Genomic DNA, 25,806 nt, shown 5'->3' on the forward strand with positions numbered 1-25,806 from the left:
CGATGATCGGCAACATTGGCTGTAGTTTATCCGCAATGATTTTGGCATAGATTTTAGCGTCCACATTGATCAGGGAGAGGGGCCTATAGGAATCTAGGAACAGTTCGTCTTTGTCAGGTTTCAATAGGGTAATAATTAAGGCTTCATGCATGGAGTCTGGGAGGGAGTTCAATTCGAGGGCCTCTACAAACACCGAATGCAGTTTCGGCGCTAGTTCGTCTGCGTACGTTTTGTAAAAGGACGTTGTCAGGCCGTCAGGGCCAGGGGCCTTGTTGGCCGGCATGCTTTTAATGACCTGAATGATATCCTGAACGGTTACCGGGAGGTCCATATACTGTCTGTGGTTATCATTAAACCAAACTAGGGCGATGGAATCCAGAAAGCTCTCCAAAGAAGCTGGGGCCACTGGTTGCCTGGAGGTGTATAGGGACGTGTAAAAGTGAGTGAAGGCGCGCAGTACCGCATCTTGGCCCATTACTAGGGACCCACCCTTGTCGTGGATGTCATGTATGTAGTGCGATTGTGTACGGGGAGCTATCAATCTAGCGAGGGTCCTGCTTGGCCTGTCCCCTTCCCCATATCTTCGAGCCTCGGCCTGTTTCCCCAGAAATTTCAACTGACGTTCCGCCTCTTCATTAAAGGCAAGTAGCTTGGTTTTGAAATTGCCAGCAATCTCCAAGGACTGATCACGGCTATAGGCCGCATCCAGGTCTCGCAGCTCTCGTTCCAATTGGGCCAGTGTTCCGCGGATGGTTCGTAGCACTCCCGCCTGCCGCGCCATACACTGGCCCCTGATCACCGCCTTAAAGGCGTCCCATACAATGGCTTCTGATGAAACGGACCATGCATTTTCTGCGAAATATGTAATGATATCCTCCCTAATCTCCTCAACAAATACTGGGTCCGTGAGAGCATGCGGGGGCAGACGCCACATGAATTCCCTATGAATCGCATCAGGCAGGCACAACTCCAACATACACGGGGCATGATCCGACAGTGATCTGGCCTGGATATCAACTTCTTTCACCCATGTTGCCACCTGAGGCGACACCAGCCAGAAATCCAACCGGGACCAAGCAGACTGATGACATGTGTAACAAGTGCCTACCTTCTCCCCGGGATGCCGAACTCTCCACACGTCAGAAAGCAACCCTTCCCCCATTATATCAAGGACAGCCTGACGCGCTCTAACATGCGTTGGTCTACCCACACCACACCGATCCATGCCATCATTCAGCACAACATTAAAATCACCTCCAATAATAATCGATTGGCAATCAAGCAGTGCAATTCGCGCCCATAGAGTCCGAAAGAAGTCTGTATCATCTACATTTGGACCGTAAATGGCAGCTAGCACAATTGGTCTCCCCTGCAATGAACCATGTAAGATAACATATCTCCCATCTTTGTCCTGCACACATGCATGTTCCCGCCAGTCCAGCCCTCTGCGTACAAGTATAGCCACCCCTCGCGCATAATTAGAATATATGGCAGAATATACATTTGACCATCTGGAATTCCGCAGTCTAGGCGAAGGGACAGTGTTAAAGTGAGTTTCCTGCAGAAAACAGATGTCCACATTATGTCTGGCCAGCATACCATGCATCAATCGGGCTTTCTTGTAGTCCCCAAGACCCCTAATGTTCCAGGTCCACAGTTTAACCCCCCCCATTTCGGATGTTCAGTAGAAGCAACACATTCCCCAGCACCCCCCGCCCCCCAGTTCCGCCAGCCCCAGCACACAGCACACGCATTGCCCCTGTGCCCAAAAAGAAAAACAGAAGATATCTCCCAATGCACCAATCTAGAACTACAAACAACATCTTCTTCAACTCCCCCCGCCTCCCTCACCAACCCCCCAATCAGGTTGTGACATACCCCGTAGAAAAACACGCATAGCGTGATATACAACCAACGTCAGAAACAGTGGGATACACCCCATGGGTGCGTGGTGCACCCAGCCTACACCCCCATGTTAGCGGGGTGGCTACATTCAAAAATAAGGTTTTGTGGCCCCAGCGGTGCCCCCGCCTCAGGGTCGACTAACCCCACCTCAACTAATGTCACATAAGGTCCAGGGCACGGGTAGCCCCAAATGCACCCCCGTTAATACATCAGTGTCTTACCCCACTCGTGCTCAGTTCAAGTGTAACAGCAATAGGTGCGGGGGGGCCTCAGAGTCCCAGTGCAAGACATGGAGGGATCAGGCAATTAGCGTTACGCCGCTGACATTGGCAGCTCACCTAGTCGTTATCACTGAGTTGCTCAGTAGCATCGTCCTGTCTGGGCGATTTCCTTCTGGCTCCCGGGCCGTTGATGTGTTTTGCAAATTTAAGTGCGGACTTCGCATCCATGAAGAAGTGCGTTTCGTTGTCGTGGAGCACCTTCAGCTTCGCCGGATATAACAGGGTATATTGCACACCAGCTTGTAGCAATATTTTCTTAGCCAGCAGAAATGCCTTGCGGGCCGCTTGCACCAAGGGGGTGAAATCCGGGTAAAATTAAATATTATTTCCTTTATGTGTTATCTTGCCCTTTTCCCTCGCCAGCCTTAGGATGAAGTCTCTGTCTTGGTAATTTAGCAGTTTAGCGAGTATGGGACGTGGTGGTGCACCCAGCGGCGGTTTTTTCCCAAGTGACCTATGTGCCCTCTCGATCGTAAAGACTGGCGACAGGGCTGGGTCAAAGAGCTCGTGCAGCAGATCAGTCACAAACGCCTCCATCTTACCAGTGTTTGCCGTCTCTGGAATACCCGTAATGCGAATATTGGATCTACGGGAACGCGCTTCCAAATCATCTGTCTTAGCACGTAGGTTATCTAGCTCTTTCTCCAGGTTCGTGATGTGCTGTTTGGCCTGCTGTTGGAATTCGCAGCATTCAGTTTGCCTGTTTTCTAGACAATCCAGTCTAGTCTCATGGGCGCCCACCTTAGCCTTCACTGACTCCAGCTGTTCGGACATGGCGTCTAGCTTGTTATCAATACTTTTCATGCTGGATCGTACCTCCATCATAAGTGCCCCAAAGTCTATGTCCGCTGGTGCACCCTGCGATGACGACTCTCCCCCGTCTACTTCAGCTGGTGGGTGTTTTGGCAGTCTTTTATTGTCAAAGCTTATTTTGGGCTGTCTGGCCTAATTCTTCCCCATGGTGGCGGCGGTTCCCGGGCAGCAAGTGTCCCGCTCAGACAGCCTCCGCAAATAGCCTGTGTGCGTACTAGCACTCGCAGCGCCTGAAGCAGTGTGTGCTGAAAGCAGAGGGTGCAGACCCGCCAACTATATCTCCGGGCCACAGGTATACAGCACCACCAGGCCCGCGCCTCCAGCAGCACACAGCCCCGAGTGTCCACAGGCTACAAAATGGCGACAGCGTCAATCCCGGAACCCCGACTGCACAGCGCCGAGCCCGGTCCAGTATGTCGTCTAGGCGCGGGGTAGAGGCTTCAGCAGCAGGCTCTCGGTTCCCACGGTCCCCACGGGCACCGCATGCGCAATCAGCGGACCAACCCGGTGCAGAAGGTCGGAGTCGCCACTGCAGTGGGTCAGTGCACACGTGAGGCAACACGGCAGTTCTACACCCCTCTTCGCGAAGTTTTCGCCTCACCCTGCTGGATGTAGTGGGTCGCCGCTCAAAGCCAGGCCCCGCTCCCAGCCGAAGTCTAGCAGTGCCGGTCAGCATGCGGCAGCCGTTAGAAAATGGCCGGCCCGTCTTCAGGAGTGCTGCAGGCCCTGCCCCCACGGAGGGGGACTGTCCACCCCTCACGCTCTCCGGACCAGTCGTGTCCAGGTCTCCTCTCCGGGCAGCAGGGGCTCACCTGTGTGCATCGAGGGAGCAGCACCGCAGCCGCCAGGGTCCCGCGCCTTCCACCTCAGGATCTCCAAAGGCCTCCAAAGCCGCGGCCCACAGTATCCTGCAGCGCCCAGGCCCCAGCTCCGCAGCCGCGGGCCGCCTCCGGCGCGCAGGTCGGCAAGGTCGCAGTTGGCGCTTGCTCTGCCGTTCGGGGGACTCCGCGCCCCAAACTCCAGCAGCGGGATCCGCTGGGTGTCCGGCGTCAAACCCCAGGTATGACGGGGGTCCGCAGGGACCCGAAGAAGGATTATGGCAGGATTTCAGAACGTAGCCGGCGGAGCTCGCTCACAGAGCGGCCATCACGCTGCTCGGCTAGCCACGCCCCCCTCCTCTTTGAAACCTTGGTCATGCATTTTGTCCTGTAAAATGCAGGGGCAGATCTCCCCAAATACACTGGTAAGCAGTGGCCTTCTTATAAGTAGGCCTCGCAGGTAGGCCCTGAAGAGATAATTAAGCATTGATAAATACAGAGTGCGTTGTAAGATGGATGAAATCGAGAGTGCTAAATGTTGCACTGAGCTTGAGAAAGTACAGCCTTGCAGTATTGGATGCAATGCGGTCTAGTCATGCAAACATCATCAAAAGCAAATGTTCGACTTCAAGAACAAAGACCGTATCCCTTGCAAGGGTGTAAAGTACCTCAGTTGTAGCAACATTTTTCTAGCCGCATCTCATAATTTACATAATTTACATAATTACACTATGGGGGACAACCATTTGTCCCCCATAGTGGTTCTTGGGGCCTTAATGATACATATATGTCTTCCCAGTTCGATATTTCCACACTGCTCCCTGTTGCACATTTCATGATATGCAGTCACCTAAAGTCACTGGGGCACATGCCACCAGAGCTAAGGAAGTATCTCTGGAAGTATAAAATATGTGCTGCTTGGAAGTGTTCTGGACAGAAATGGCATCTTCACATGCATGTTACTTAACATTCCTCGCGCAATCTTTTTCAAGGGCCCTGGAATCTAAAGAATGCCACTTTTTCACCCCTGACTCGAGCCTTACCTGTGATTCAATCAATCAGGGGAATTGTAAGCGCGCTACTCACCCGTGAGGGTCTCGAGGCCTAAGAGCCAGGACTTGAGGGTCTTTCTGAAGGTGTTTAAGGAGGGGGAGCGTCTGATGTCTGCCGGTAGCTCGTTTCAGGTCTTGGCTGCAATGTGAGAGCAGGATCTTCCACCTTCTCTGGATCTGTGGATGCGCGGGATTTCGGCCAGTGCAAGGTTGGAAGATCGGAGGTTTCTTTTGGGTACGTGGAAGTTGATTCTGTCATTGAGGTATTTGGGTCCATTGTTGTGTAGGCATTTGTAGGTTAGAGTGAGGATTTTAAAGCTGACTCTTTTCTCCACGGGGAGCCAGTGGAGTCTTCGTAGGTGTTGGCTAATGTGTTCGTGCCGGGGGATGCAGAGGACGAGTCTGGCGGCTGTGTTTTGTATTGTCTCGAGTTTACGGAGTAGGGATTTGTTGATGCCGGTGTAGAGTGTGTTTCCATAGTCGAGTCTGCTTGTGATGAGTGAGTGGGTGACTGTCTTCCTTGACTCAAGGGGGATCCATTTGAAGGTCTTGCGGAGGATGCAGAGGGTGCTGAAGGAGCTGGAGGTGACAGAGTTGACCTGTCGGTTCATGGTGAGTTGAGTACAATGCTGAGTTTTTTGGCGTGGTCTGAGGGGGATAGGTGGGCTCCCGAGAGCGGTCGGCCACCAGGTGTTGTCCCTTGCTGAAGGGATGGTTCCAAAGACACTGACTTCTGTTTTCTCGGCGTTGAGCTTCATGCAGCTGTTGGTCATCCAGACTGCAACATCTTTCATTCCTTTCTGGAAGTTGAGTTTGGCGGTGGTGGGGTCTTTTGTGAGGGAGAGGATGGGCTGGGTATCATCAGCATAGGATATGAAGTTGAGGCCGTGTTATCGGACGATGGCTGCGAGAGGGGTCATGTAGTTGTAGAAGATGGTCGGGCTCAGTGATGACCCCTGTGGGACTCCACAGGTGATTTTCGTGGGATCGGAGAGGAAGGGTGCAGCCTGATTCTTTGGCTTCTTCCGGTGAGGAATGATCGGATCCAGTCCAGGGCTGTTGCTTGCATTCCGGCGTAGTGTAGTCTGGCCACTAGTGTGCGGTTGGAGACGGTGTCGAAGGCCGCTGATAGGGATAGGGATGAGGGCTGCGGAGTGGCATTGGTCCAGGAGGGTGCAGATGTCGTCTGTGGCGGCGAGTAGGGCCGTCTCGGTGCTGTGGTTACTTCGCAATCTGGATTGGAACGGGTCGAGGACGGCGTTCTCTTCGATGAATTGTATCATTTCCCTGTTGACTGTTTTCTCTGCAACTTTGGCTGCGAAGTGGAGGAGCGAAATGGGCCGGTAGTTCTTAAGGCCGGTGGGGTCAGCTGTGGGCTTCTTAAGCAAGGCCTGACTTCTACACGCTTCCAGTCTCTGGAAAGGGGCCTGTTTTGAAGGTGGTGTTTATGGTGCGTTGTAGTTCGGGTGCGATGGCGCGCTCAACTCTGTGGTAGATGTGAAGAGGGTAGGGTTCGATGGGGGCCCCCGAGCGGCTGCCTTTCATGGTTGAGGCGGTGTCTTCGGGCATGTTCGGTGTTCAGTTGGAGATGGTGGGCTGGCTGGTGTCTCTTTGGGGGCCAGATGTGGTGTCTTGTGGATGGTCGATTAAGTTGTCGTAGAGGTTTTTGATTTAGAGGTGGAAGTAGGTACCAAGCTTGTCGCAGAGGTCTTGGGACGGGGTGATGTCTGTGGCTTCGCTGCATTGGTTGGTGAATTCCTGAATGACACTGAAGAGTTCCTTGGAGTTGACGAGGATTTTGTTGTGGATGAAGTTCCTATTGGTGGTTCTGATTTGGTTGTGGTAGTCAGTCATGTGTCCTTGTAGGTGAAGTGGTTTTCGGTTGTCTTGGAGTTTCTCCAGTTCTTCTGTAGGCGTCTCTGATTGTTATGAGTTAGATCTGAGAAGAGTGGTGGCCCATATAGTTCCAGGTTATTTAGGTATGTGTTAGAAGAGCTAGAGAGTCGCATATGTCCCCTACTTCCGCTCTCACTCACAAGCGTTCTGGTATTCCAACGAGCTGGTAATAAGCAGGCAGAGATTGCGCAGTGTCTTCTAGGGGCTTTAGTGGGGGAGTCCAAAAAGTACTCTGCAAGCCTTTACAATAACAGAAAGCCCCCAGAAAACAACAATTTGCAGAGTCTTGGAGCCTGTACATTACAATACCACATTTAATTTCAACTAGTTTATGCTGCTAAGCTGTGGTTTTCTAGATCCTTTGTAACTCAACAACTGTTTCCTACTTTTTATCAGTGTCTGAATTTTCATTACTTGTGTATTTTGCAAACAGTAATCCGGTGCGGAAATGCATACTCATTTTCTTTTTTTACATTGCAGCAATTTGCACAATCCACGCAGGAAGAAGCAAATAACATTACCATCGAGCCCACACACTTAGCACAAAAGAGTGAACAAGCCACCTTGCAGTTAAAGGTGGCAAAAATGAAGGGCATCCTGGAGCACTTCCACCTCACAGGTTAGAAATGCTTTGGCACAGCTAAAAATTTGTGTGTAACGTTATCATTCTGTCTGCTACAACCAGGAGTTTAAGGCAGTGACTTTCTTTTTGTTTTAGGTAACATGCCACTAAATATAAAAATGTCAGGATAAAAAGTTGTAGAACAGTAATATTGAAGGGAAAATATTTTGAAACCATACTGGCCAGTTTCTGTTTAAAGGCAACATTTAAATTTAGGAAAATAATTGGGGTTTGGGTGAGACTAGAGTAAAAGTTAGGGGACAAGAGCACATGGGATAAAAGTAAGGATGACAAACTGGAAAAAACACATGGTAGGATAAAGAATAGGATGAGTGAAATAGGTTACATATAAGATTACTGCGATAGGAACAGCTAAAGTTAGGTGAAAAATTATTGTAAGATAATTTAGATTAAGGGTAGGAAAGTACATTTATTTAAAAACAAGGGAAAAACTAGACCCCTCGATTAGCTTGCTAAAAAAGAATCCTAAATTCCTGAAAAAACTATAAAAATTGAATCCTGATATTTATCACTAAAAACAAAACACATGGAACTGTTAACCCCTTGCATGCTCATGACGAGCTCGGCTCGTCATGAGCTACAGTGCTCCTGTGCTCATGACGAGCTCAGCTCGTCATGGCCTTTAGAACGCTCGCATGCTGGGCTAATTCCCCTGCTGTGCTGAGTGTTCAATAGAAATGGGTGTGGCTATGACGAGCTCAGCTCGTCATGAGCACAGGAGCACTGTACTGCATGACAAGCTGAGCTCGTCATGAGCATGGGGGCTCTGTGCGCGCCCCCAGCACAGCAGGGGAATGTGAGCAGCAGGGAAAGACCGCACCAGTTTAGGTCAAAATGTATTCTCATAGTACAGTTTATTAATCAGTATGAACCCCCTCATGTACTGCCCACTCAGCTTCTCCTTAGTTAATTCTTCTTGCACTAGGCTACCTGTTTGTCAGCAAAAGCTCATTTGCAAACTCCAAAGCAGTCTTTCATTCTTTCTTAGTACTATGAAATGCAGCCTCTTGCATGTTTGAATGCATCCTGTACTGCATATTCCCAGAAAAACACCTGAAAGCTATGAGATTTTTTTTTTTTTCTTTTTGGTGTTCAAACTGCTTTTATTGAATATCATAGACAGTACACAGCTTAATACGCCTACAACCCGGAGGCCGGCAGCGTGGCGTTCATCTTAATTACGAAATTGTAAGAAGTATAACACAGCTGTAGAACCTGCATCCCGGGGGCCCGGTAGCGTCAGTTAGCATTATACAATGAGTGTCCAACATCTAGTGCAGAAGACATGTGCCTTAGAATTTACTGCAGCAGAACAGGGTTTTTTTTGTTTTTCCTTTTCATAAGTTCCCAACTTTAAACAAAACTGTGAGGTCTCACAGACACACTCGGGAGTAGAGTTCTAGGACAAAAGGATAGCAGTATATATCAAAAGTCTTCCAATGCAATACTTCGACACATGGCAGTTGCGGTGGTACTTTTTCACCTGGAGGATAAGGGTGAAGTGTTGTGCCACAGGGCAGTGTCGGGTCCGGTCATAAGGGTGTATGGAATTTCCAGGGTGGCAGGGAGTACATGTCAGGCGAGGGTCCGGTGACAGCATCTACGTATGTAGTGACAGTGAGTAATTTGCAGGAAAGTGCTATGCAGGTGTGCGATCAGTAGGGCAACATGCGGGGCAGTGTGTCAGAGTGATAGGCTGGGAGTGGTGTATGCATTAGCAGGTAGCATTCTGTGGCCCCAGGTGCTTTCAATTTAGTTAATCACCAACAGACCCTCCCTCAGGGATATCGTTTTCATCCGCCTGGGAAAGTAAATAGCCGACCAACGGGCTCCAGATATCCTTGGGTCGGCTAGGGATCGGTAGCAGTTCAGTAAAAGTGAGGTGGTGTTCCTGACAGTAAATTACATCTGCCATCCACTCTTTGAATTTAGGGGCTCTGCCTCTGCCCCAGCAACATGCCACTCGACGTTTCGCCAAGAGTAACGCCATGTCTACGAATTTCCTGCAGGTTTTCGAGATGTGGGGCGTGTGCCCGAGTAGCGCGAGGAGCGGCTCCGCAGCAATGGTTTCCGTAGTCATTGCTGTAAGAGCTTCTGTCACCTGTTGCCAGTATAAACGGACAGGAGGGCATTCCCAAGCCAGGTGCAGGAAGCCCGCGTGCTCGGCATGACAGCGCTCACATCTGTCATTATCGACTAGGCAGAATCTGTATTTTTTGACTGGGGTATAATACAGTTGGTGCAAGAATTTGTAGTGTATTATCTTAAATCTGCTACTGGCCGATATTCGAGCCGTCAAGGCGCAGCAGTATTGCCAGTGGTCGTCGGTGAGTTCCGTGGCCAGATCAGCACTCCAGCGCGCTCGAGACCCCGCCTCGGGTGACGTGGCGACAGATCTGAGCTGGCGATGAAGACCAGCAACCAGGTGTGTCCCTTCCTGCGAGCACAACAGAAAGTGGAGTGGGAGAAAGATCTCGGGTTCCTCAGGGAACATAGGCAGGATGTTCTTCATTCCCTGACGAAGGCGCAGGTAGTTAAGGACATCCAGCGGGGTGCGACCGTGGGAGGCAAAAAACACCTCTGCAGATTTGAATTTACCGTTCACGAACAGCTCGCCCCACAAGGTGATCCGCAGTCGTTCGCAAAGCAACTGAAACCCTCGCTCTTGTAGTAGGGCAAGGTTAGGATGAAACGTCAACGGCATTCTGGGGGAGTACGGTAGGCAGCAGGACATCCTCTTGGCTATGCGGCGCCATGCATCCAAAGTGCAGGAGACTGAGGTGTTTGGTGTCTGTATTAGTGACTCTGGGCAGAGAAGCAGGCCATTAAGCGGAATGGGATGTACTATCCAATCCTCTACCGCTAGCTGATGCATGAAGGGCGTCTGGACTAGCCAGTGATATGCATAATGCGCCTGTACGCATAGGTAATAGGCCTCGAAGTCAGGGACATCGAAGCCTCCGATCTCGCAAGGTTGGGTTAGTGTGGACCACCAACCCCGTGGGCTCTTACCTCCCCAGAATAAGGTTTTAAAGAAGAATGCACCCGGATAGTATGGGATGTTGAGAAAGAGATATAGGAAACGGGGCAGAACCACCATTTTGATAAGGGACGCTCGGCCCGCCATAGACCGCGGTAGTGTGATCCAGCGGTCAACCGTGGCTGTGAGTGTCGTAATTGCTACTCCATAATTGGTGCGGATCGTTTCATGTTTGTCGCTTGAGATTTTTATACCGAGGTATCGGAGATCTGTCCGACACCACTCAAGCGGATAGTCAAGGGGGAAGTCAGTCACTGCATCAGTTAGAGGGAAGAATTGTGACTTTGACCAATTTATGTGTATCCCCGACATCCTGCCGAATACTACAAATTCTCTTAATAAAGGATTGAGGTGGAGGTCCGGGTATTTGACATAGAGGGTAATGTAATCGGCGTATAGAGACACATCGATTTGACGCTGGAGGCACTGTACTGCACCCGCTCGATGCCGCTGACGTAGTCTGCAGGCTAGGGGCTCGACCGCAATGGCAAAAAGGAGGGGGGATAGGGGGCACCCCTGACGTGTACCCCTGGTAATCGCGATGGGATGTGGTAGGTGACCGTTGATGAGGACCTTCGCAGTGGGTTGTGTATAGAGTAGCTGGACCCAGGAAATAAAGAGTCTAGGGAACCCCATGTCCGTCAGGACGGAGAACAGGTAGGACCATTCGACAGAGTCGAATGCCTTAGTGGCATCTTGGAAGACGGCAGCAACTGGTAAGTCGGGGTGGACTGTGCGAAGCAGGGCGAACAAGGTGCGCAGGGTATGAGAGGTAGAACGACCCGAAACAAATCCAGACTGATCAGGTAGAGCAATCCTGGTCATAAGGAGGGATAGCCGAATGGCTAAAACCTTCGCTAGAATCTTAACGTCGCAATTTCAAAGGGAAGGCGGGCGGTACGAACCGCAAGAGCTAGGATCTTTGCCTGGTTTCAAGAGTGAGGTAATGACTACCTCCCGCATGGAGCAAGGGAGGATGCAGTCGGCCAGCGACTCCTCGTATACCTCTCGAAGGACAGGGGCCATGATATCTATATAGGCTTTGTAAAACTCAGCGGGAATGCCATCCAGGCCCGGTGCCTTACCGTTCTTCAAGGACATGATGGCATCGCGGATCTCATCTAGTTCGAAGGGGGCGGCCAGGAAGGCCCTATCTCCATCACTGAGCCAGCATAGCGCTACATCACCCAGGTAGTCAGTGTACGGTGCATCAGCTGTTGTCAGTGGTGTAGAGTGCGCGGTAGTGAGATGTAAAGGCATCAAGTAGGGCATCCGTGTCTCTGATGGTTTGGTCCCGGTCATCGGTGAGTTTTAGGATAATGTTGTGGTCTCGTGGGGTGCGCGTAAGGACCGCAAGTGCCCTCCCCGGTCTGTCCCCCTCGCAATATTTTCTGGCCTGCCAATGTTTCCCCGAAATTTCGCCTCTCTATTAGCCTCTTCTTCGTACTTCGACAGCTTGTCTCTAAATTCTGCGTGAATATCAGGATTGTCGTCTTCAACCATGTGAAGTTCTAATGCTCTGAGTTCCCTGTGCAATGAGTGGATAGTGTTTTGTATGTCACGCAGGACTCCGAAGCTTTTAGATATGCAGTACCCCCTTACAGTGATTTTGAAGGCCTCCCAGATGCATTCGACTGAATCCACCAACCCCCTGTTCCTGGGAAAGAAGGCAGCGATTTCCTCCCCCAACTCAGCTCGGAACAAACTATCCAGCAGTACCGCCGGTTGTAATCTCCAACGTGGCCTAGGGTTGTCCCACCCAGGGATGCGTGTATGTAGTAGGACAGGGCTGTGGTCGGAATACGTTCTAGGTAAGTGTGTAACCCCCAGGACCTCCGTAGTGACCTCTTTGGTGATGATAAAGTAGTCCAGTAGTGCCCATGTACCCATGTGCGATGTAAAGTGTGTGCCTTCCCTCCGGAGCGGGTGTAGGTGTCTACATGCGTCCACGAGGCCGCCCTCAGTGATGATACCCTCCAGAGCCTCCCTGGCCCTTGGTTTGTTATGATGTGCTCCATCTGATCGATCTATATGAGGTATCAGTGCCAGGTTAAAGTCCCCTCCCCAGATAACATGGCGGGAGCCCACATCCATGATCTTGCCCCAGAGTGTGGTAAAAAAGGAAGGCATATCTGAATTGGGGGCATAGCAATTTACGAATGTAAGTGTGTCGTCGCCCATGCGCCCCCATAGTAATGCATAACGTCCCTCACCGTCCAGTAAGTCTCCGTATTTGTGGAAGGGCACCGTGCGTTTAAGCAGGATAGTCACTCCTCTAGCGTATGTGGAGTAGGAGGAGTCCAGCCCACTTGCTAGCAAAAGTGGCTCTAACTAATGGTGACAGATGAGTTTCCTGTAACATGGCAACGTGAACACTGTGTCTGTTAAGATAAGCAATTACATCACAACATTTTCTAGCATTGTTGAGCCCTCTAACATTCCATGATATGCAGTTCAGTTGTGTATCAGACCCTAATCCCGCCATAGGCAGCTACATATCAGTGCACCCCACCATAGAAGTGGCAAGACAAAAGATATTGTTCCAATTAGACTAGATAGTCGACCATAGCATTGTGTGACTTGATTGTCTTCCTCGTGTGTTAACTGTTTCTCCCCAAGCAAGCCCATCCCCCCTCCCACTACTGCATCTGAATCATGCCAGCAGCCGCCTATCCCCACCCTATTTCCCCCACCCTTCACCCCCCCCCTTGCCGCAACTTTAACCACCCAACATTGCGCATGGGGAACACCCGAAAGGGAAACAGCAAGGGCGCACAGCCACTCCTCCCGCTGACGGCCTCTCAATCTGTACCGCCCTCGGTGGAGGTCGGGGCAGGGAGAGTGGTCCTTGGGATACATTACCATCGGTGAGTTTAAGTAGTCCAGTTCAGTAGTGCAGGGTCTACGTCTCCCATCCTCCCAGAGTAAGGGTCGATGGTAGTAGCTCAGATCAGTAAATAGTCAGGACACACCGTGATCGTATGTTCATTGCTCCTCCGCTGCTGAGGATGGCTCGTCATCCTCCAGATCTGCCACAGCGTTACGACCACTCCGCCGAGCCTTGCTGATTGAGTTCAGAAAATCCTCAACTTTCTGAGGGTTTGTAAAAAAGCGATGTTTCCCCCGGTGGGTGACTCGCAGTCTCGCTGGGTAGAGGAGGGCATATTCCAGCTGAGCCTCTCGCAGTTTCTTTTTAACAGGAAGGAACTTTTGTCTCTCCTCTTGTGCTAAGGGGGTGAAATCAGGATATATGGAGAATGCCACACCATTATATTGCAAAGTCTGAGGAGTCCGGGCTGCCCGCAGCGCGACATCACGGTCGCGATAGTTCAGCAATTTAGCAATGATCGGTCTAGGCGGCAATCCGGGCTTGGGGACAGGCGCCAATGATCGGTGCGCCCTTTCGACAATAAACTGCGGCGAGAATGCTTCTTCCCCTATCGAGCTTTTGAGGAGCTTTTCAATATATATTTCCATTCTGCCCGTGTCTGTGGACTCCGGAATGTCCGTGACGCGTATGTTGTTGCGTTGGCTACGGGCTTCCAAGTCCTCGTTCTTAGCCGCTATAAGTCGGAGCAGATTGTCCATGCGGGCCAATTGCGTGGTATGGGACGAGGTGACATTGTCGTTGTCTGAGATTCGCTGCTCCGTGGCCGTAATCCGTTCTTCGTGTCGATCAACCTTATGAACCAGGGCAACTAGTCTAGAAGTCATGCCATCCACCTTCTCCACCACCGTGGCGAACCCCTGCCTCATCTCCTGGAACAGGCGGTGTAGATCAATGTCTCTGGCGGGGGAGGCAATGGCCGATGAAGTAGCGTTGCTGGACCCTAATTCAGCGGGTACCGACTTTGTACCCTTCTTGGCGCCATCAAAGCTGATTTTTGCTTGGCGATTTTCAGGGCGCACCATTTTGGCCACTGATCGTGTCCTCACCACCACCTCGCGTATTACAGCGCCGGCCCCTGTAAGGGTGAAGCCGCGGGGTGTGTTGTCGACAGGAGGCAGGTAGTCTCAGAAGCAGGTATCGTAGCACCCACTCACCCAGCGCAGGTAGGGGATTTCGCCAGTTGGGGTATAAGCCCCCAGCCTCTGTCCGCGCCGCCAAGGCAAAGAAAGAGTTGTGTAGAGGCAAGGCACTGGTATTCCGCAGTGAAGGACGTGATCCGTGATTGCTCCGTGTGTGGGTAGGAGACTTGTGGTCGGCAAGAAAGCGCGCGGGTGCGAACCACCGATCCAGGAATATGGCCGCAACAGGTACCAGACAAAACCTCTCAAGCTAAGTGACAATCAATCATCTCTTCAAAGCGCTGCAGTAGCAGGCCTCAGCATGCGCCCCAGTACCTTGATGCCTGCAGTATCGCCTGTGTCGCAGGGTGATCACCGGTGTGCAGGAGCAGTAGATGTATAGGTCCAGAGTCCCAATAATGTGTGCTGCAACCTGTCCGAATCGTGGCCCATGGTAGCTCGCCTGACAGTGGAGAGTGCACCGCAAGTCAGAGTATAAAGACTCCTCACCCTGTATGTGGTGGCGGTGGGCGCGATGGTCGCCCGGCACCGCCCGGTGTTTGTTGGAGCAGCAGCGGCGGCCACGGCTCTCCCTCCGCAGCCCCCTCCGTCCCCCGGGCTGTACAAGGAAAGCGGCAGCGTCCGCCAGCTGCAGCGGCTGCGAGCGGTGGATCAGGCACCCGGGGTCAATCCTGCGGGACGGGCAGTTCAGTAACTGTAATATCCGCTGATCTTAACGTCCCCGAGGTCCAGGACCGGTCGCGTCCCAGGTGCCAAATCCGAGAGCGCTGATCGGGCCCGCCGCCTCGTGGCGAGCCCCGGCCTTGGGTAATTTCCTGCGGCCGGCCACCTCAAGGAGTAGGCTCCGGGGGCTCCACCGGCTAGTTTTCGACTGCCGTTTACAGCGGTCCAGTCACCTCCAGAGGGCCGAGCTTCGGGTCGAGTGTCTGGGACTGTCCACTGCATCAGATGGTGGCTAGTTTCATGAAGTTACTCGCCTTTGGCAGCAGATAATTGCAGGATTGTTGATCAAGGAGCGGGAGCTGCTTAGCTAGGCAGCCATTCCGCTTGCGTGGCCTCTACCGCCCCCCCCCTGGTAGCTATGAGTTGATTACATGTTTATCTTCTTACGAAGGCCCTAAATAAAGTAATTAATAAGGAATATAGGCCCCGGAGTACAAACCATTTTTCCTGTCGCAAACAGCTGGATTCTGGAAATCAGACCGGTTGTGACTTGAAAAATCTTTTTCAAATGTAAAAAAATTGCATTTCCAATTCGGTATTTGGAAGGAGCGTGTTTTGGGCGTCCTTTTCAAATACCAATTAGAATGGTATGTATTACTGTTTTACGGCAGGATTTCGGTCGCAAAAGTGTAATACTTTACCACCATTTTCGAAGTGGTGGTAACCCTTGCAAATGGGAATGAGTCCCCTTTTAACCCCTTACTCTTTGAGAATGTTGTCAAAATAGTTTTTGGACCACTGCCTACTCTTAAGAAATTAAACTTCAAAGTTTCATTTTTTTCTTTTTAAACTCATCCCGTTTTCCTTTAAGAAAAACGTGCTGCAAATTAAAAAAAAAAAAGAGATTTCTTTATTAAAAAGCAATCACAGATATGGTGCTGCTGACCTGTGATGGCTGTGATTCCTAATGGGTCACAAAATGCGACTTATCTCATTAATATTCATGAGTTGGGTAGATTTGCGACCCACTAGGAAATGCAAATTAACAAACATTTCATACACTTAGAATACTGATTACCATTTAGCAGTCAGAAAAAAGCAGCTATTTGGTCATCATTATTCTAACGGTACGTACAGCTGGCCCTTAATCTGTTGAATTCAGTGTATGCTCTAATGCTTAATCATTTGCAAAAAAAAATACAGTCACCAATATAAATTTTAAAAAATGCAGATCATTTTGAAATATTAAAAAAAGATACATCCAGAACATTCTAATTTAAATCCAGTAACAACTAATGATCGATCACTAGCATCATTAAAGACCATTCTAATAAGTGCAAGTTCATGTATTCTTCCACATCATCCTGTTAATGTGACTGCTCATCAGTAGATGTAATCTTTTCAGTGGTAAGCACACACTCTTCCTTATGAAACCTGCTCAGTTTCCTTGAAATAAGAAGTCTGTCTGCTGATCCACGCATATCTTCATAAACTGTTTCCATCTGATGTAAGAAAATCCAGGTGGCAGGAAGATGATGGAGACTATACTTGAGATACTACGAGGCAGATTAATAATTTTAAATAAAATAGGGGACAACCATCCTAATGCATGGGCATATAAAATCTGTTAATCAGTAACAACACCTCGCCGCTGGAGAATTGCTTGCCCACCTATGCCTAAGCTGCCAGATCTAAAGCTTCTTGCAAGAAACCCTAGCTTCTAAAATGCTTGCATTCCTGAGTCTTAGACCCTTACACAGTTCACACCATGCAGATGTTGTATTTAATCATCATTGATACTAAATGCTGCAGGTGAATCTAACAGTTTTGTTGAACGTTTTTCAAACCTGTATAATTCATTCTAATACGGAACCATCTCCGTTGGATACACATGTAAAGAAAACGAGTCCATCTGAGTTCGTACAGCTAGTCCTGCCTGTGGAGCATGGATCCCAAACTGTTACAGACCAATACATTTCAATACCGAAAAGAAACCCTATTACTGTTATAACTTGGAGACTTCTTCATCTTACCATCCAATGTCCAGTGAATAGTGTCTGGGTGAGACTGATTTCAAGGTCACTGCAATTTCTCTTTGGGTTAGCAATAAAGGTAGATCTATACAGTTGCAACTATCTTTCCTTCATCTCAGACTAGGCATTATCGCTCTAAACTGGACTGGCGTGGCATGCAAAATCTAAACTGGAATGGTGTGGCGTGCAAAAAACTACGGATTTAACCCAGAACTGTCACTGGGGTGAATGTTTGATTGGCTCAGCATTCCTTCCATCATTTGTTGTTTGAGCATTATTTTCATCAGTTATGTTTCTGCCTTACTTAATTCTTTCCTTTCAGTTATCGCAAGTAGGGCATTTGTCTCATTCTTCAAATGCTCCGCTGTAGTTGGACATAAACACATCACATGCCTTGTGATACCTGCTTCCCGGTGCTCTCAAGTCGGGTGGCGAGACAGGCACTGCTCACGCCTACCGTCTTTTCTCGATGGATGTAGCATTGGGTGTCATGGGATGGCTTATCCAGCTGTTTCCGTATCTCCAGCTAATCAGGGTCACTGATGAGGTGCAGATGCACCTTCCCAGGCAAGTCAGGCTCATAGTGACGACAACAAAAACACTACGGTGGGGGAGGACCTAGGGGAGGTTTATAGACCACGTTCTGGATACAATCCCCAAAGAACCTATAAATAACACTAGGTACCAGAGGGTCTCAAGAAAAGGCGCCCAAGAGTATAAAGAAGTTACCCAAAACACCTGCACCGCTAAATCAATGCAACACAGGAGATTCTCAAAGGATGAGGAAATTACCCATCAGTCACCATTCGGATCCGCCCTTCATCATTTGGGATTTTATCCGAACCACCCGTCTGAGAAAATCAGTGCCACACTCGGAGGTAAACCCGGTGGTGAGGGGGTCCCTCAGAGGGTATGGACACTAACAGTGTGGTCTACCACTCGATGATAACGAGTGGACAAATGCATGGGACTGGGGTGTGCAGTGCAGGAAAAAGTGAGTGGAAAAAAAGAAGAAACCAAAACAAAAGAGTGTGTTAAAATTGGTTTAGAAAAGGCACAAGATAACGTTTATCTGTGCGTGCCTTAAACACCAAGATTAAAAGTAAGTGCGACCTTAAGCAGTCTGGTTATGTAGACTGATTGAGGTAGGGATGGTCAACATGTTTCGGCAATATGGGGACTGCTACGTCCTTGCATTCATCAGGACCAAAACTGAACAATTAGAGCTACTGCACAACGTGAAAATAATAATGAGTGAAGTGAAAAGAGTGACACAAGGAGATCTAAAACAAGTGCTTGCATTCACCTGAATAATCCGTGTGCCCTTACAGTCAGTATCGATCACTGTGGAAAGAAAAAGGGGATAAGGGGTATGGGTATAGCTATCAATAACTCAATGGCTATGAAATAGGTCCATAGTTTATGGATCAATCTTAAAATCATACTACAGGAATTGATCTAAGCGCTCTTAATAATAGAGCCAGTTGTTATACATTTGGGAAGAGACTTCATTTACCAAATGTTGTACAGTCCTTACCTTAATCTGTAAGGTGGACTGGCCTCACCCCACCTGGCAGCGGCTCAGGGTAAGATGAAGCACCGCTCTAAAGAAACATGTAAGCCACATGTCAGTCACAGTATGTACACGAAAAACAGAACCTCTCTCTCTGTCAGTAGCCGATTATCAAAAGGGACTTGCATCAGCAATTAATGGTGCCATTCCCTAAAGTAACCGAGGAAGGACTCCCCCGCATCCACTGCACTCGTGCCAGATGGAGAAAGCTTAGCGGGAAACGGAGGGGCTGCATAGCGGAAAATGCAAGGGCTCGCCTTACCTTTCCGTCGGTACTCCGTGGCCGGCGTCCTGGCCGACTGGGGAGGTACCGGACGGAAGGCGCGAGACTAATTATAACACGCGCTGCTGTTGGTCACGTGGGGCGCGTGAACGCGCGACGTGATTGGTTGATGGGTTCAGGAAATTGCAAACCGCGCGCTCATTGGTTACCCTGCCTTAGACCAAGGATTGGTCATTGACCGACCACGTGGGGGAAGGAGGTAAACAATAACAACAAGCATTAGAAATGCAATCGGGCTCGGATTTATTTGAGTTTGAGCTAATGGCATTGTAAATGCCAATGTCTTTTTGCCATGTGTTATGGAGTGTGTGCATGTGGTGTGTAGTGGAAGTATGTTGGTTGAATTGTAATTTTACCAATGGTGGCATGCTGTGCTTTATATGAATATGTTTAGGTTTAAGTATTTTATTAAGGAAGTACAGTGGTACAGCAATGTAAAACAAGAAGAAAAAAAAAAAAAAAAAATTTTTTTATGCAATAATAGACAGTTCCCAGCGTGAAAAATCAATGCTTTCTCCAGAGCTCACCGCCACCTACCGAGTACTACAGTCTGTGCTAGGTAAGAGCCGCCCTGGGCGGCGTCCTCGAGCGTTGCATTCGAATGTCAATCAGAAAGCAAATAACAATCCCTCTGTACCTCATATTCAATGTAACAAACTACCCCAACTGTCCCTCATACCCACCCTCTCCCCCATCCCCCAACTCCCCGTCCGGTGTTCTGCAAGAAAGATCTCAGAAACTCACAAGTCCTCTCCTGTTATTTACTCAGCATGCGTACCCGACCTTCCCGATCCCTATTGGCCGTTCAAGTGATCGGCGGTGTAAGCCTAAGGAGTCTCAGGTATCTGGGGCATGTAAGCTCCCTGAATTCAGTAGCTAGTAGAGAATGGAATGGTTGCCACAACTCAGTGAATTGGTCTGCCTCCCCAGCCAGTGTAAGCGAAAGTTTCTCCATGCCCAGTACGTGCCACAGCCTGTGCAGCCAGCCCGTGATCGAGGGAACAGTGGAAGTGCGCCAGTGTATTAGAATGTTCTGCACAGCTGAGCCCAAAGCGATGGCTATGTGTCTCCCTCTCCGGGATTTCAATGGGAACATTAAGGCATTAGGCAGGCCCAGTAACGTATAGGCCGGGAAACGAGGCAACTCTATCCCAAAACATGTATCAATTTCATCGATCACTTCCTTCCAATAGTCCTGTATCAGTGGGCAATCCCATAAGATATGCGTCAGTGTCCCATTGTGCCCACAAGCGCGCCAACATGTAGTGTCTATGAGCCTGTTCATTTCGTGCAAACGTTCGGGAGTGCGATACCAGTACGTTGACACCTTGGTGAAGGTTTCTGTGAGCCCCACGTGATATGCAGAGTGTCGTGCTCGGTATGAGATTTGTTCCCACTCCTTGTGGCTGAGCGTTCTCCCCAGTTCCCTGTTCCATCTCTCCCTACCAGGATTATAGATGTGTGTGGGCGGAGGCTGTAGCATTTTATACAGATCCGATATGAGTTTTACATCCGATGTACGCGTCGCCATCCATCGCTCATAAGGGAGCAGGTCCCTGTCCGCCGCGTCCCGCACCTGCGGTTGTAGTGCCCAATGTCTGACTTGCCAATATCGCATCCTATCCGCCTCGGCCAGCTGGTAATTCTCTTTAAGGTCCTCAAAGGGGAGGATCCCATCCCTCCCGTACACATGAAAAAGCGCTCTGCAGCCTTTCTTACGCCAGTGCGCAAAGGCACCCGGTTCCATCCCAGGCGTGAAGTCCGGATTGTTCACAATAGGAGTGAACGGAGAAGGGAACGAAGTAAGCTCGAATAGTTCGCTAGTGGCATCCCACACCCTCAGCGGCACCCTAGTAAAATAGGAGGCGTAGAGATTTGGGGGTCTGTGTTGTCTGCGTAGGAACGGTATTTCTTGCAATGGCCGGCCCGCCACTGCCTGATCCTGGAAGAGCCAGTGCTTGTCCGACTCCCATCTGCTCCATTCCACTAAGTACCTCAACTGTGACGCCTGGAAGTATTTTTGAAGGTCAGGGACTCCCAGTCCACCCGCCTCCGGCGCTAGAGTCGTCAGTGCTCTCTTCATTCGGGGTTTACGGCCTTGCCAGACGAATTGGGATAGAGCAGTCTGCATCATCCGTATCCAGCCCTTAGGGGGCTGCAGCGGAAGAGCCCGGAAGAGATATAGGATCTGTGGTAGCACTGTCATCTTCAGCGCCGCTATCCTGCCTAGCCACGATATCGTCCCCTTATTCCACCTCCCTAGTTCCTCTTTCACCTTCTGGCCTAATGTCTCGTAATTAACCGCCACCATCGCTGACAGTGTGGGAGCCAGCAGGATACCTAAATACGGCACGTGTTCCCGTGACCATCTTAGTGGGTAACGCCTCTGCAAATCTTGTCTCGTCTCAGGTGTCAGGGAGATATCTAATGCCGTGGATTTCCCCAGATTCATCTTAAATCCGGCCGTTCTCGCGAAGGCCCCAAGCTCTCCCATACACGCGGGTAAAGCCCTCTGCGGATCCTCCAGCGCAAAGATGACATCGTCTGCATATAAGCTGACCGTGTGGGTATAACCTCCCATCCGCACTCCCGTAGCATCCGGATTTTGTCTCACTCTCTGGGCAAAAGGCTCCATGTAGAGAGCGAAGAGTAAAGGAGACAGCGGGCATCCCTGCCTCGTGCCGCGTTCAATATAAAAGCGCTTCGATCCACAGCCATTGACACGCACCGTCGCCGACGGGAACTTATAACAATTAAAGACCATGCACCTAAATTTCTCCCCTATGCCCATCCGAGCCATCACCCGCTCGAGATACGGCCAGTGCACCCGGTCAAACGCTTTCTCGGCGTCGACTGAGAGGAGCATCCTTTCCCCAGGGACCCGCGAAGCCTTCTCCAGTACGTGCACCAACCGCTTGGTATTATCCACCGTTTGCCTACCTGGTACAAAGCCGGACTGGTCCGGTTCAATCAGCCCAGGGAGATACTGTGCCAGCCTCGCAGCCAGGATCCCCGTATAGATTTTAAGGTCAACGTTTAGGAGGGAAATCGGCCTGTACGAGCCACATTGAGCCCTGTCCTTCCCTGGTTTCGGTATGACTGATACCGTGGCGCGCAGAAGATCCGGCGGGATAGCACCGGGGCAGTCGAAAGAATTAAACAGCTTGGTCAGTATTGGAGCCAAGGTAGTGCAGAACGTCCTATAGAAGAGGGTGGTGTATCCGTCTGGTCCCGGAGCCTTCCCGAGTTTCAGCCTAGCGATCGCCGTAACAACCTCTTCTATCCTAATCTCTCGATCTAGGTAGTCAGTTTGAATTTGAGCTAGGGACGGGAGAGTCACTGAGTCCAGATATTCATCAGGGTCCCCAGTCGTTGCGCCGTCCTCCGCATAGAGCTCTGAGTAGAACTGTCGAAAAGCTTCGGTTATTTCGACGTCTTCAGTGACTGTGCGCTCACCTGGCACCGCAAGTTCCTTGACTCGACGGCATTGGTGTGCGATTCTGAGCTTAGCTGCTAATAACCTGCCACAGCGATCCCCTCCCGTGTAGTATGCGTGTTTCAGACGAAGAGCCGCATATTCAGCCCTGTCGAGGTCCAGAGACGACAGGAGTTTCCTCGCCGCCTTTAGCTGTTTCCAAATCCTAGGGGCCCCCGTTCGTCGATGCACCTGTTCTAATTCCCTGACCTTGTGCGTAAGTTCTTCCCGTTTAACTTTCCTCTCCTTATTTTCGGCTGCCGATATTGTTATGAATTCTCCCCTCAGAACCGCCTTAAGTGCTCCCCATTGAGTCGCCAATGTGGTGTCGGGGTTAGAGTTATGCAGTTGAAATTCAGTCACTGCCTCAGTAATACGCTGCACCACCACTTTTTTGTGTAGAAGGGTGTCTCGCAGACGCCAGACTCCGCGCCGAACCGGGGTCGACGGGGCCAGAAAGGTCCCCGAGACCGGTGCGTGATCTGATAGAGAGATGACCCCCACCTCAGAGGCAGAGGCCATGTCCCGAACCGGGCCAGAGACGAGCAGATAATCCAGCCGTGCATATGTTTTATGTGCGTGTGAGAAATAAGAATAGTCCCTATCTGTGGGGTGAAATCCTCTCCAGAGATCGTGCATATCGAGGTCAGCTAAATGTGTTTTCATAGTGGGCGACAATTCCCCGGTCTGTGGAAAGCGCTGCGCTGATCTATCTAGTGAGGAGTCAAACACCAGGTTCAGGTCCCCCCCCAGAATGAGGTGCCTGTCGGGAGATGCTGTGACATCCACCAGTGTATTGTGGAGGAAATGTTCCTGACGCTCGTTTGGGCAGTAAACCGACCCCACCGTGAAGTGCAAAGGCCCCAACTTAAATCTGTATGCCAGCAGTCTCCCCCTTTGCTCAGCTAACTTGTGTAGCACCTCCCCCCTAAAGGAATTAGAGACCAATATAGCCACTCCTGCCGTTTTAGTGGTGTTGGAGGAGAAGAACTGTGTGGGGAAGGAACGGGACCGTAACCTATGACAGTCACCAACCAGCAAGTGCGTCTCTTGCAGCAGACAAATGTCTGCCCGTGAGGCTTCCAACAAGGAGAGAACCGCCCTACGTTTCGTGGGATTGTTTAGCCCTTTCACATTCAAGGTCACAACCTTCAATCCTGCCTTACCAGATTAATGCAACCTTCCAGCACCTGACAAGCAAAGGCAGCAAGTGCCAATTCTGCCTTCGGATCGGCCCATGAGGTTTGGCTAAGCTGAGCGAACATAACCGCAGCACCGGACAGCGCTTCCCCGAACTCCCCCCCCCCCCCTCGGATCCCAAGGCCCCCGAACCCCAACTCCCGGATCCCCGCAGTCCCCCCCCCCCCAACCCCAACTTGAACCTCCCAACCCATCCTTACCAACCGGTCGTAGTCCAATTAGTCCCAGGCCTGCCCCTCTCGGACAAGTCTGTGGTGAATTACCTTCGTGGGCGACTTGCCTCCAGCACCCCTCCCTCGCCTTCCCGCGTCCACCCCACCCCCCCCCCCCGCCCCCCCCCCCCCCAAGCCAGCTTCATCAGTAATGCAGTGTCAATCTCCCCCCGGAGACATGTTATGCGGTTAGTGCCACTTCTCCCTCAACCGCCGAGGACTCGGCTGCTGATCGAATCGCGTCCGCCATCCCAGATCTGATTGTGGGCGAAGCCGGTCTCTGCGAGGCTCTCTGTGTCCTGTGTCTCGAGACTCTCCGCCAGCCTCCATCAGTAGAATCCCTCCTCCTCCGTGGAGTGGACGATTCCTCCTCCTCTGCTGTGATCCCTAGCACTTCGCAGACATCTTGAAGAGACCGCAGCTGGTGGGACTCTCCATTCCAACGGAATATGAGGCGAAAAGGGTGCCCCCAGGAGTAGGGCGTGTCGTGTTGCCTCAGGAAGTCCGTTGCAATCTTGAACGCCCTGCGCTTCTGGTGCGTGGTCGCAGCGAGGTCTTGATACAGCGCGACTTGATGACCTCTAAATGCTATCGTCTGTTTCTTTCTCGCCTCGTACATAATCCGCTCTTTCAGCGGGAAGTCAGGAAGGTAAGCCAGCACGTCCGGTGGGGGTCCATTTGCACGCCGCTGCGGGCCTACTCTGTGGGCCCTATCAATCTTAACGGGGAAATCCGCAGGTTCGCCAAGGACAGTGCGGAACAGTTCCTGCAGATAGGCCACTATGCCGGAGGTCTCTTCTGTGGATGGCACTCCCCGGACCCTGATGTTGTTCCGTCTTGATCTGTTTTCCAGATCCTCATTATGCAGTTGAAGGTCTATGTGTTGGTCCCGGAGGCGGAGTACCTCCTGCTGCAAGTGCGTAATCTCCTCCTCCTGTCTTTGCGTTGAGCTCTCAACCGCTTCCACCCTCTCTCCGAGACCATCCACCTCTCTGCGCAGTTCTCGTACCTCACCTGCCACTTCCTTTTTCAACTCTTGGAAGTCGTCTCTCAGTGTCCCGAAGAGGGATTCTAAAAAGGATCTGGTGACCGGGGGTTCTCCGCTGCTCCCCCCCTGAGATCCGCAAGCGCCTCCCGACTGCGTTGAGGTCTTGTCCCCTTTGCCTGGTGGTTTATTGAGCATGTCCGTGAGCGTGCGGTTGCTGCCCTTGCCTCCCTTCTGCCCAGCCATCCTCCTCTTTGCTCTGCAGCTCGTGAATAAACTGTAGCAGGCCCCGGCCAATTCTGCCCCCGATCAGGCTCCAATCCCCGGCGTGAGCCCTCGAGAGCCCCCGCTACATAGGCCTGTCCCTGATGGCTTCCTGGACTCAAGGTCGGGCCCCCGGCTTTCGTCCACTCCTTCGGAGCCCAGTGTCACTCAGTTGCTGTGCCCAGGGCACTCCCCCTTCCCTGACGTGCACCGGGTCTCGGGTGCTGTCGTGTCTCCAGGCCACCCTGGTGCGGACTTCGCGCTCTACTTAGGGCAGTCTGTAGCTCCTCTGGGGGCTCCGCTTCCCAATGCACTCACCCAGCCCACACCTCACCTCGTCCGTCGAATCCGCGGGGAAAGGGGGATAGCTCTGTCCAGGGCCTGGCTCCAAGCAGCCCGATTCCAATGCTCCAACCTGCACCCCTCCGGCCCCCAGGCGTGACCCGCTGGGCGCCGAGGATCCCCTGCTGCCGGCAGCCGACCACACGAGAGGGGCCTGTCCCAGCTCCGCACTGCTCTCCTGCACAGCGCCCCTGTTCAGGCTCGGTCTTTAGGCCCAGTGTCACAGCGGTGCCAGCTCCATGCCGGTGTCGTGCTCCGTAAGCCCTGGTTCCTCTTGCGGGCTATCCGCAATGCCCCTG

General features: G+C 51.1%; 1 protein-coding gene across 2 annotated transcripts in view; it reads left to right on the plus strand.

Annotated features, from left to right (window-relative positions):
- The window catches only part of CENPO (centromere protein O), a 181,790-nt gene that overhangs the window by 73,881 nt on the left and 82,103 nt on the right, over nt 1–25,806 (plus strand). For both annotated transcript variants that reach the window (XM_086925483.1, XM_086925482.1), the window contains exon 4: nt 7,246–7,384. In XM_086925483.1, the coding sequence (XP_086781609.1) occupies nt 7,246–7,384 (139 nt within the window). The remainder of the gene's footprint in view (nt 1–7,245; nt 7,385–25,806) is intronic.

Source organism: Lissotriton vulgaris, chromosome 6 (genome assembly GCF_964263255.1).
Source record: "Lissotriton vulgaris chromosome 6, aLisVul1.2, whole genome shotgun sequence".
NCBI classification, from domain to species: Eukaryota; Metazoa; Chordata; class Amphibia; order Caudata; family Salamandridae; genus Lissotriton; species Lissotriton vulgaris.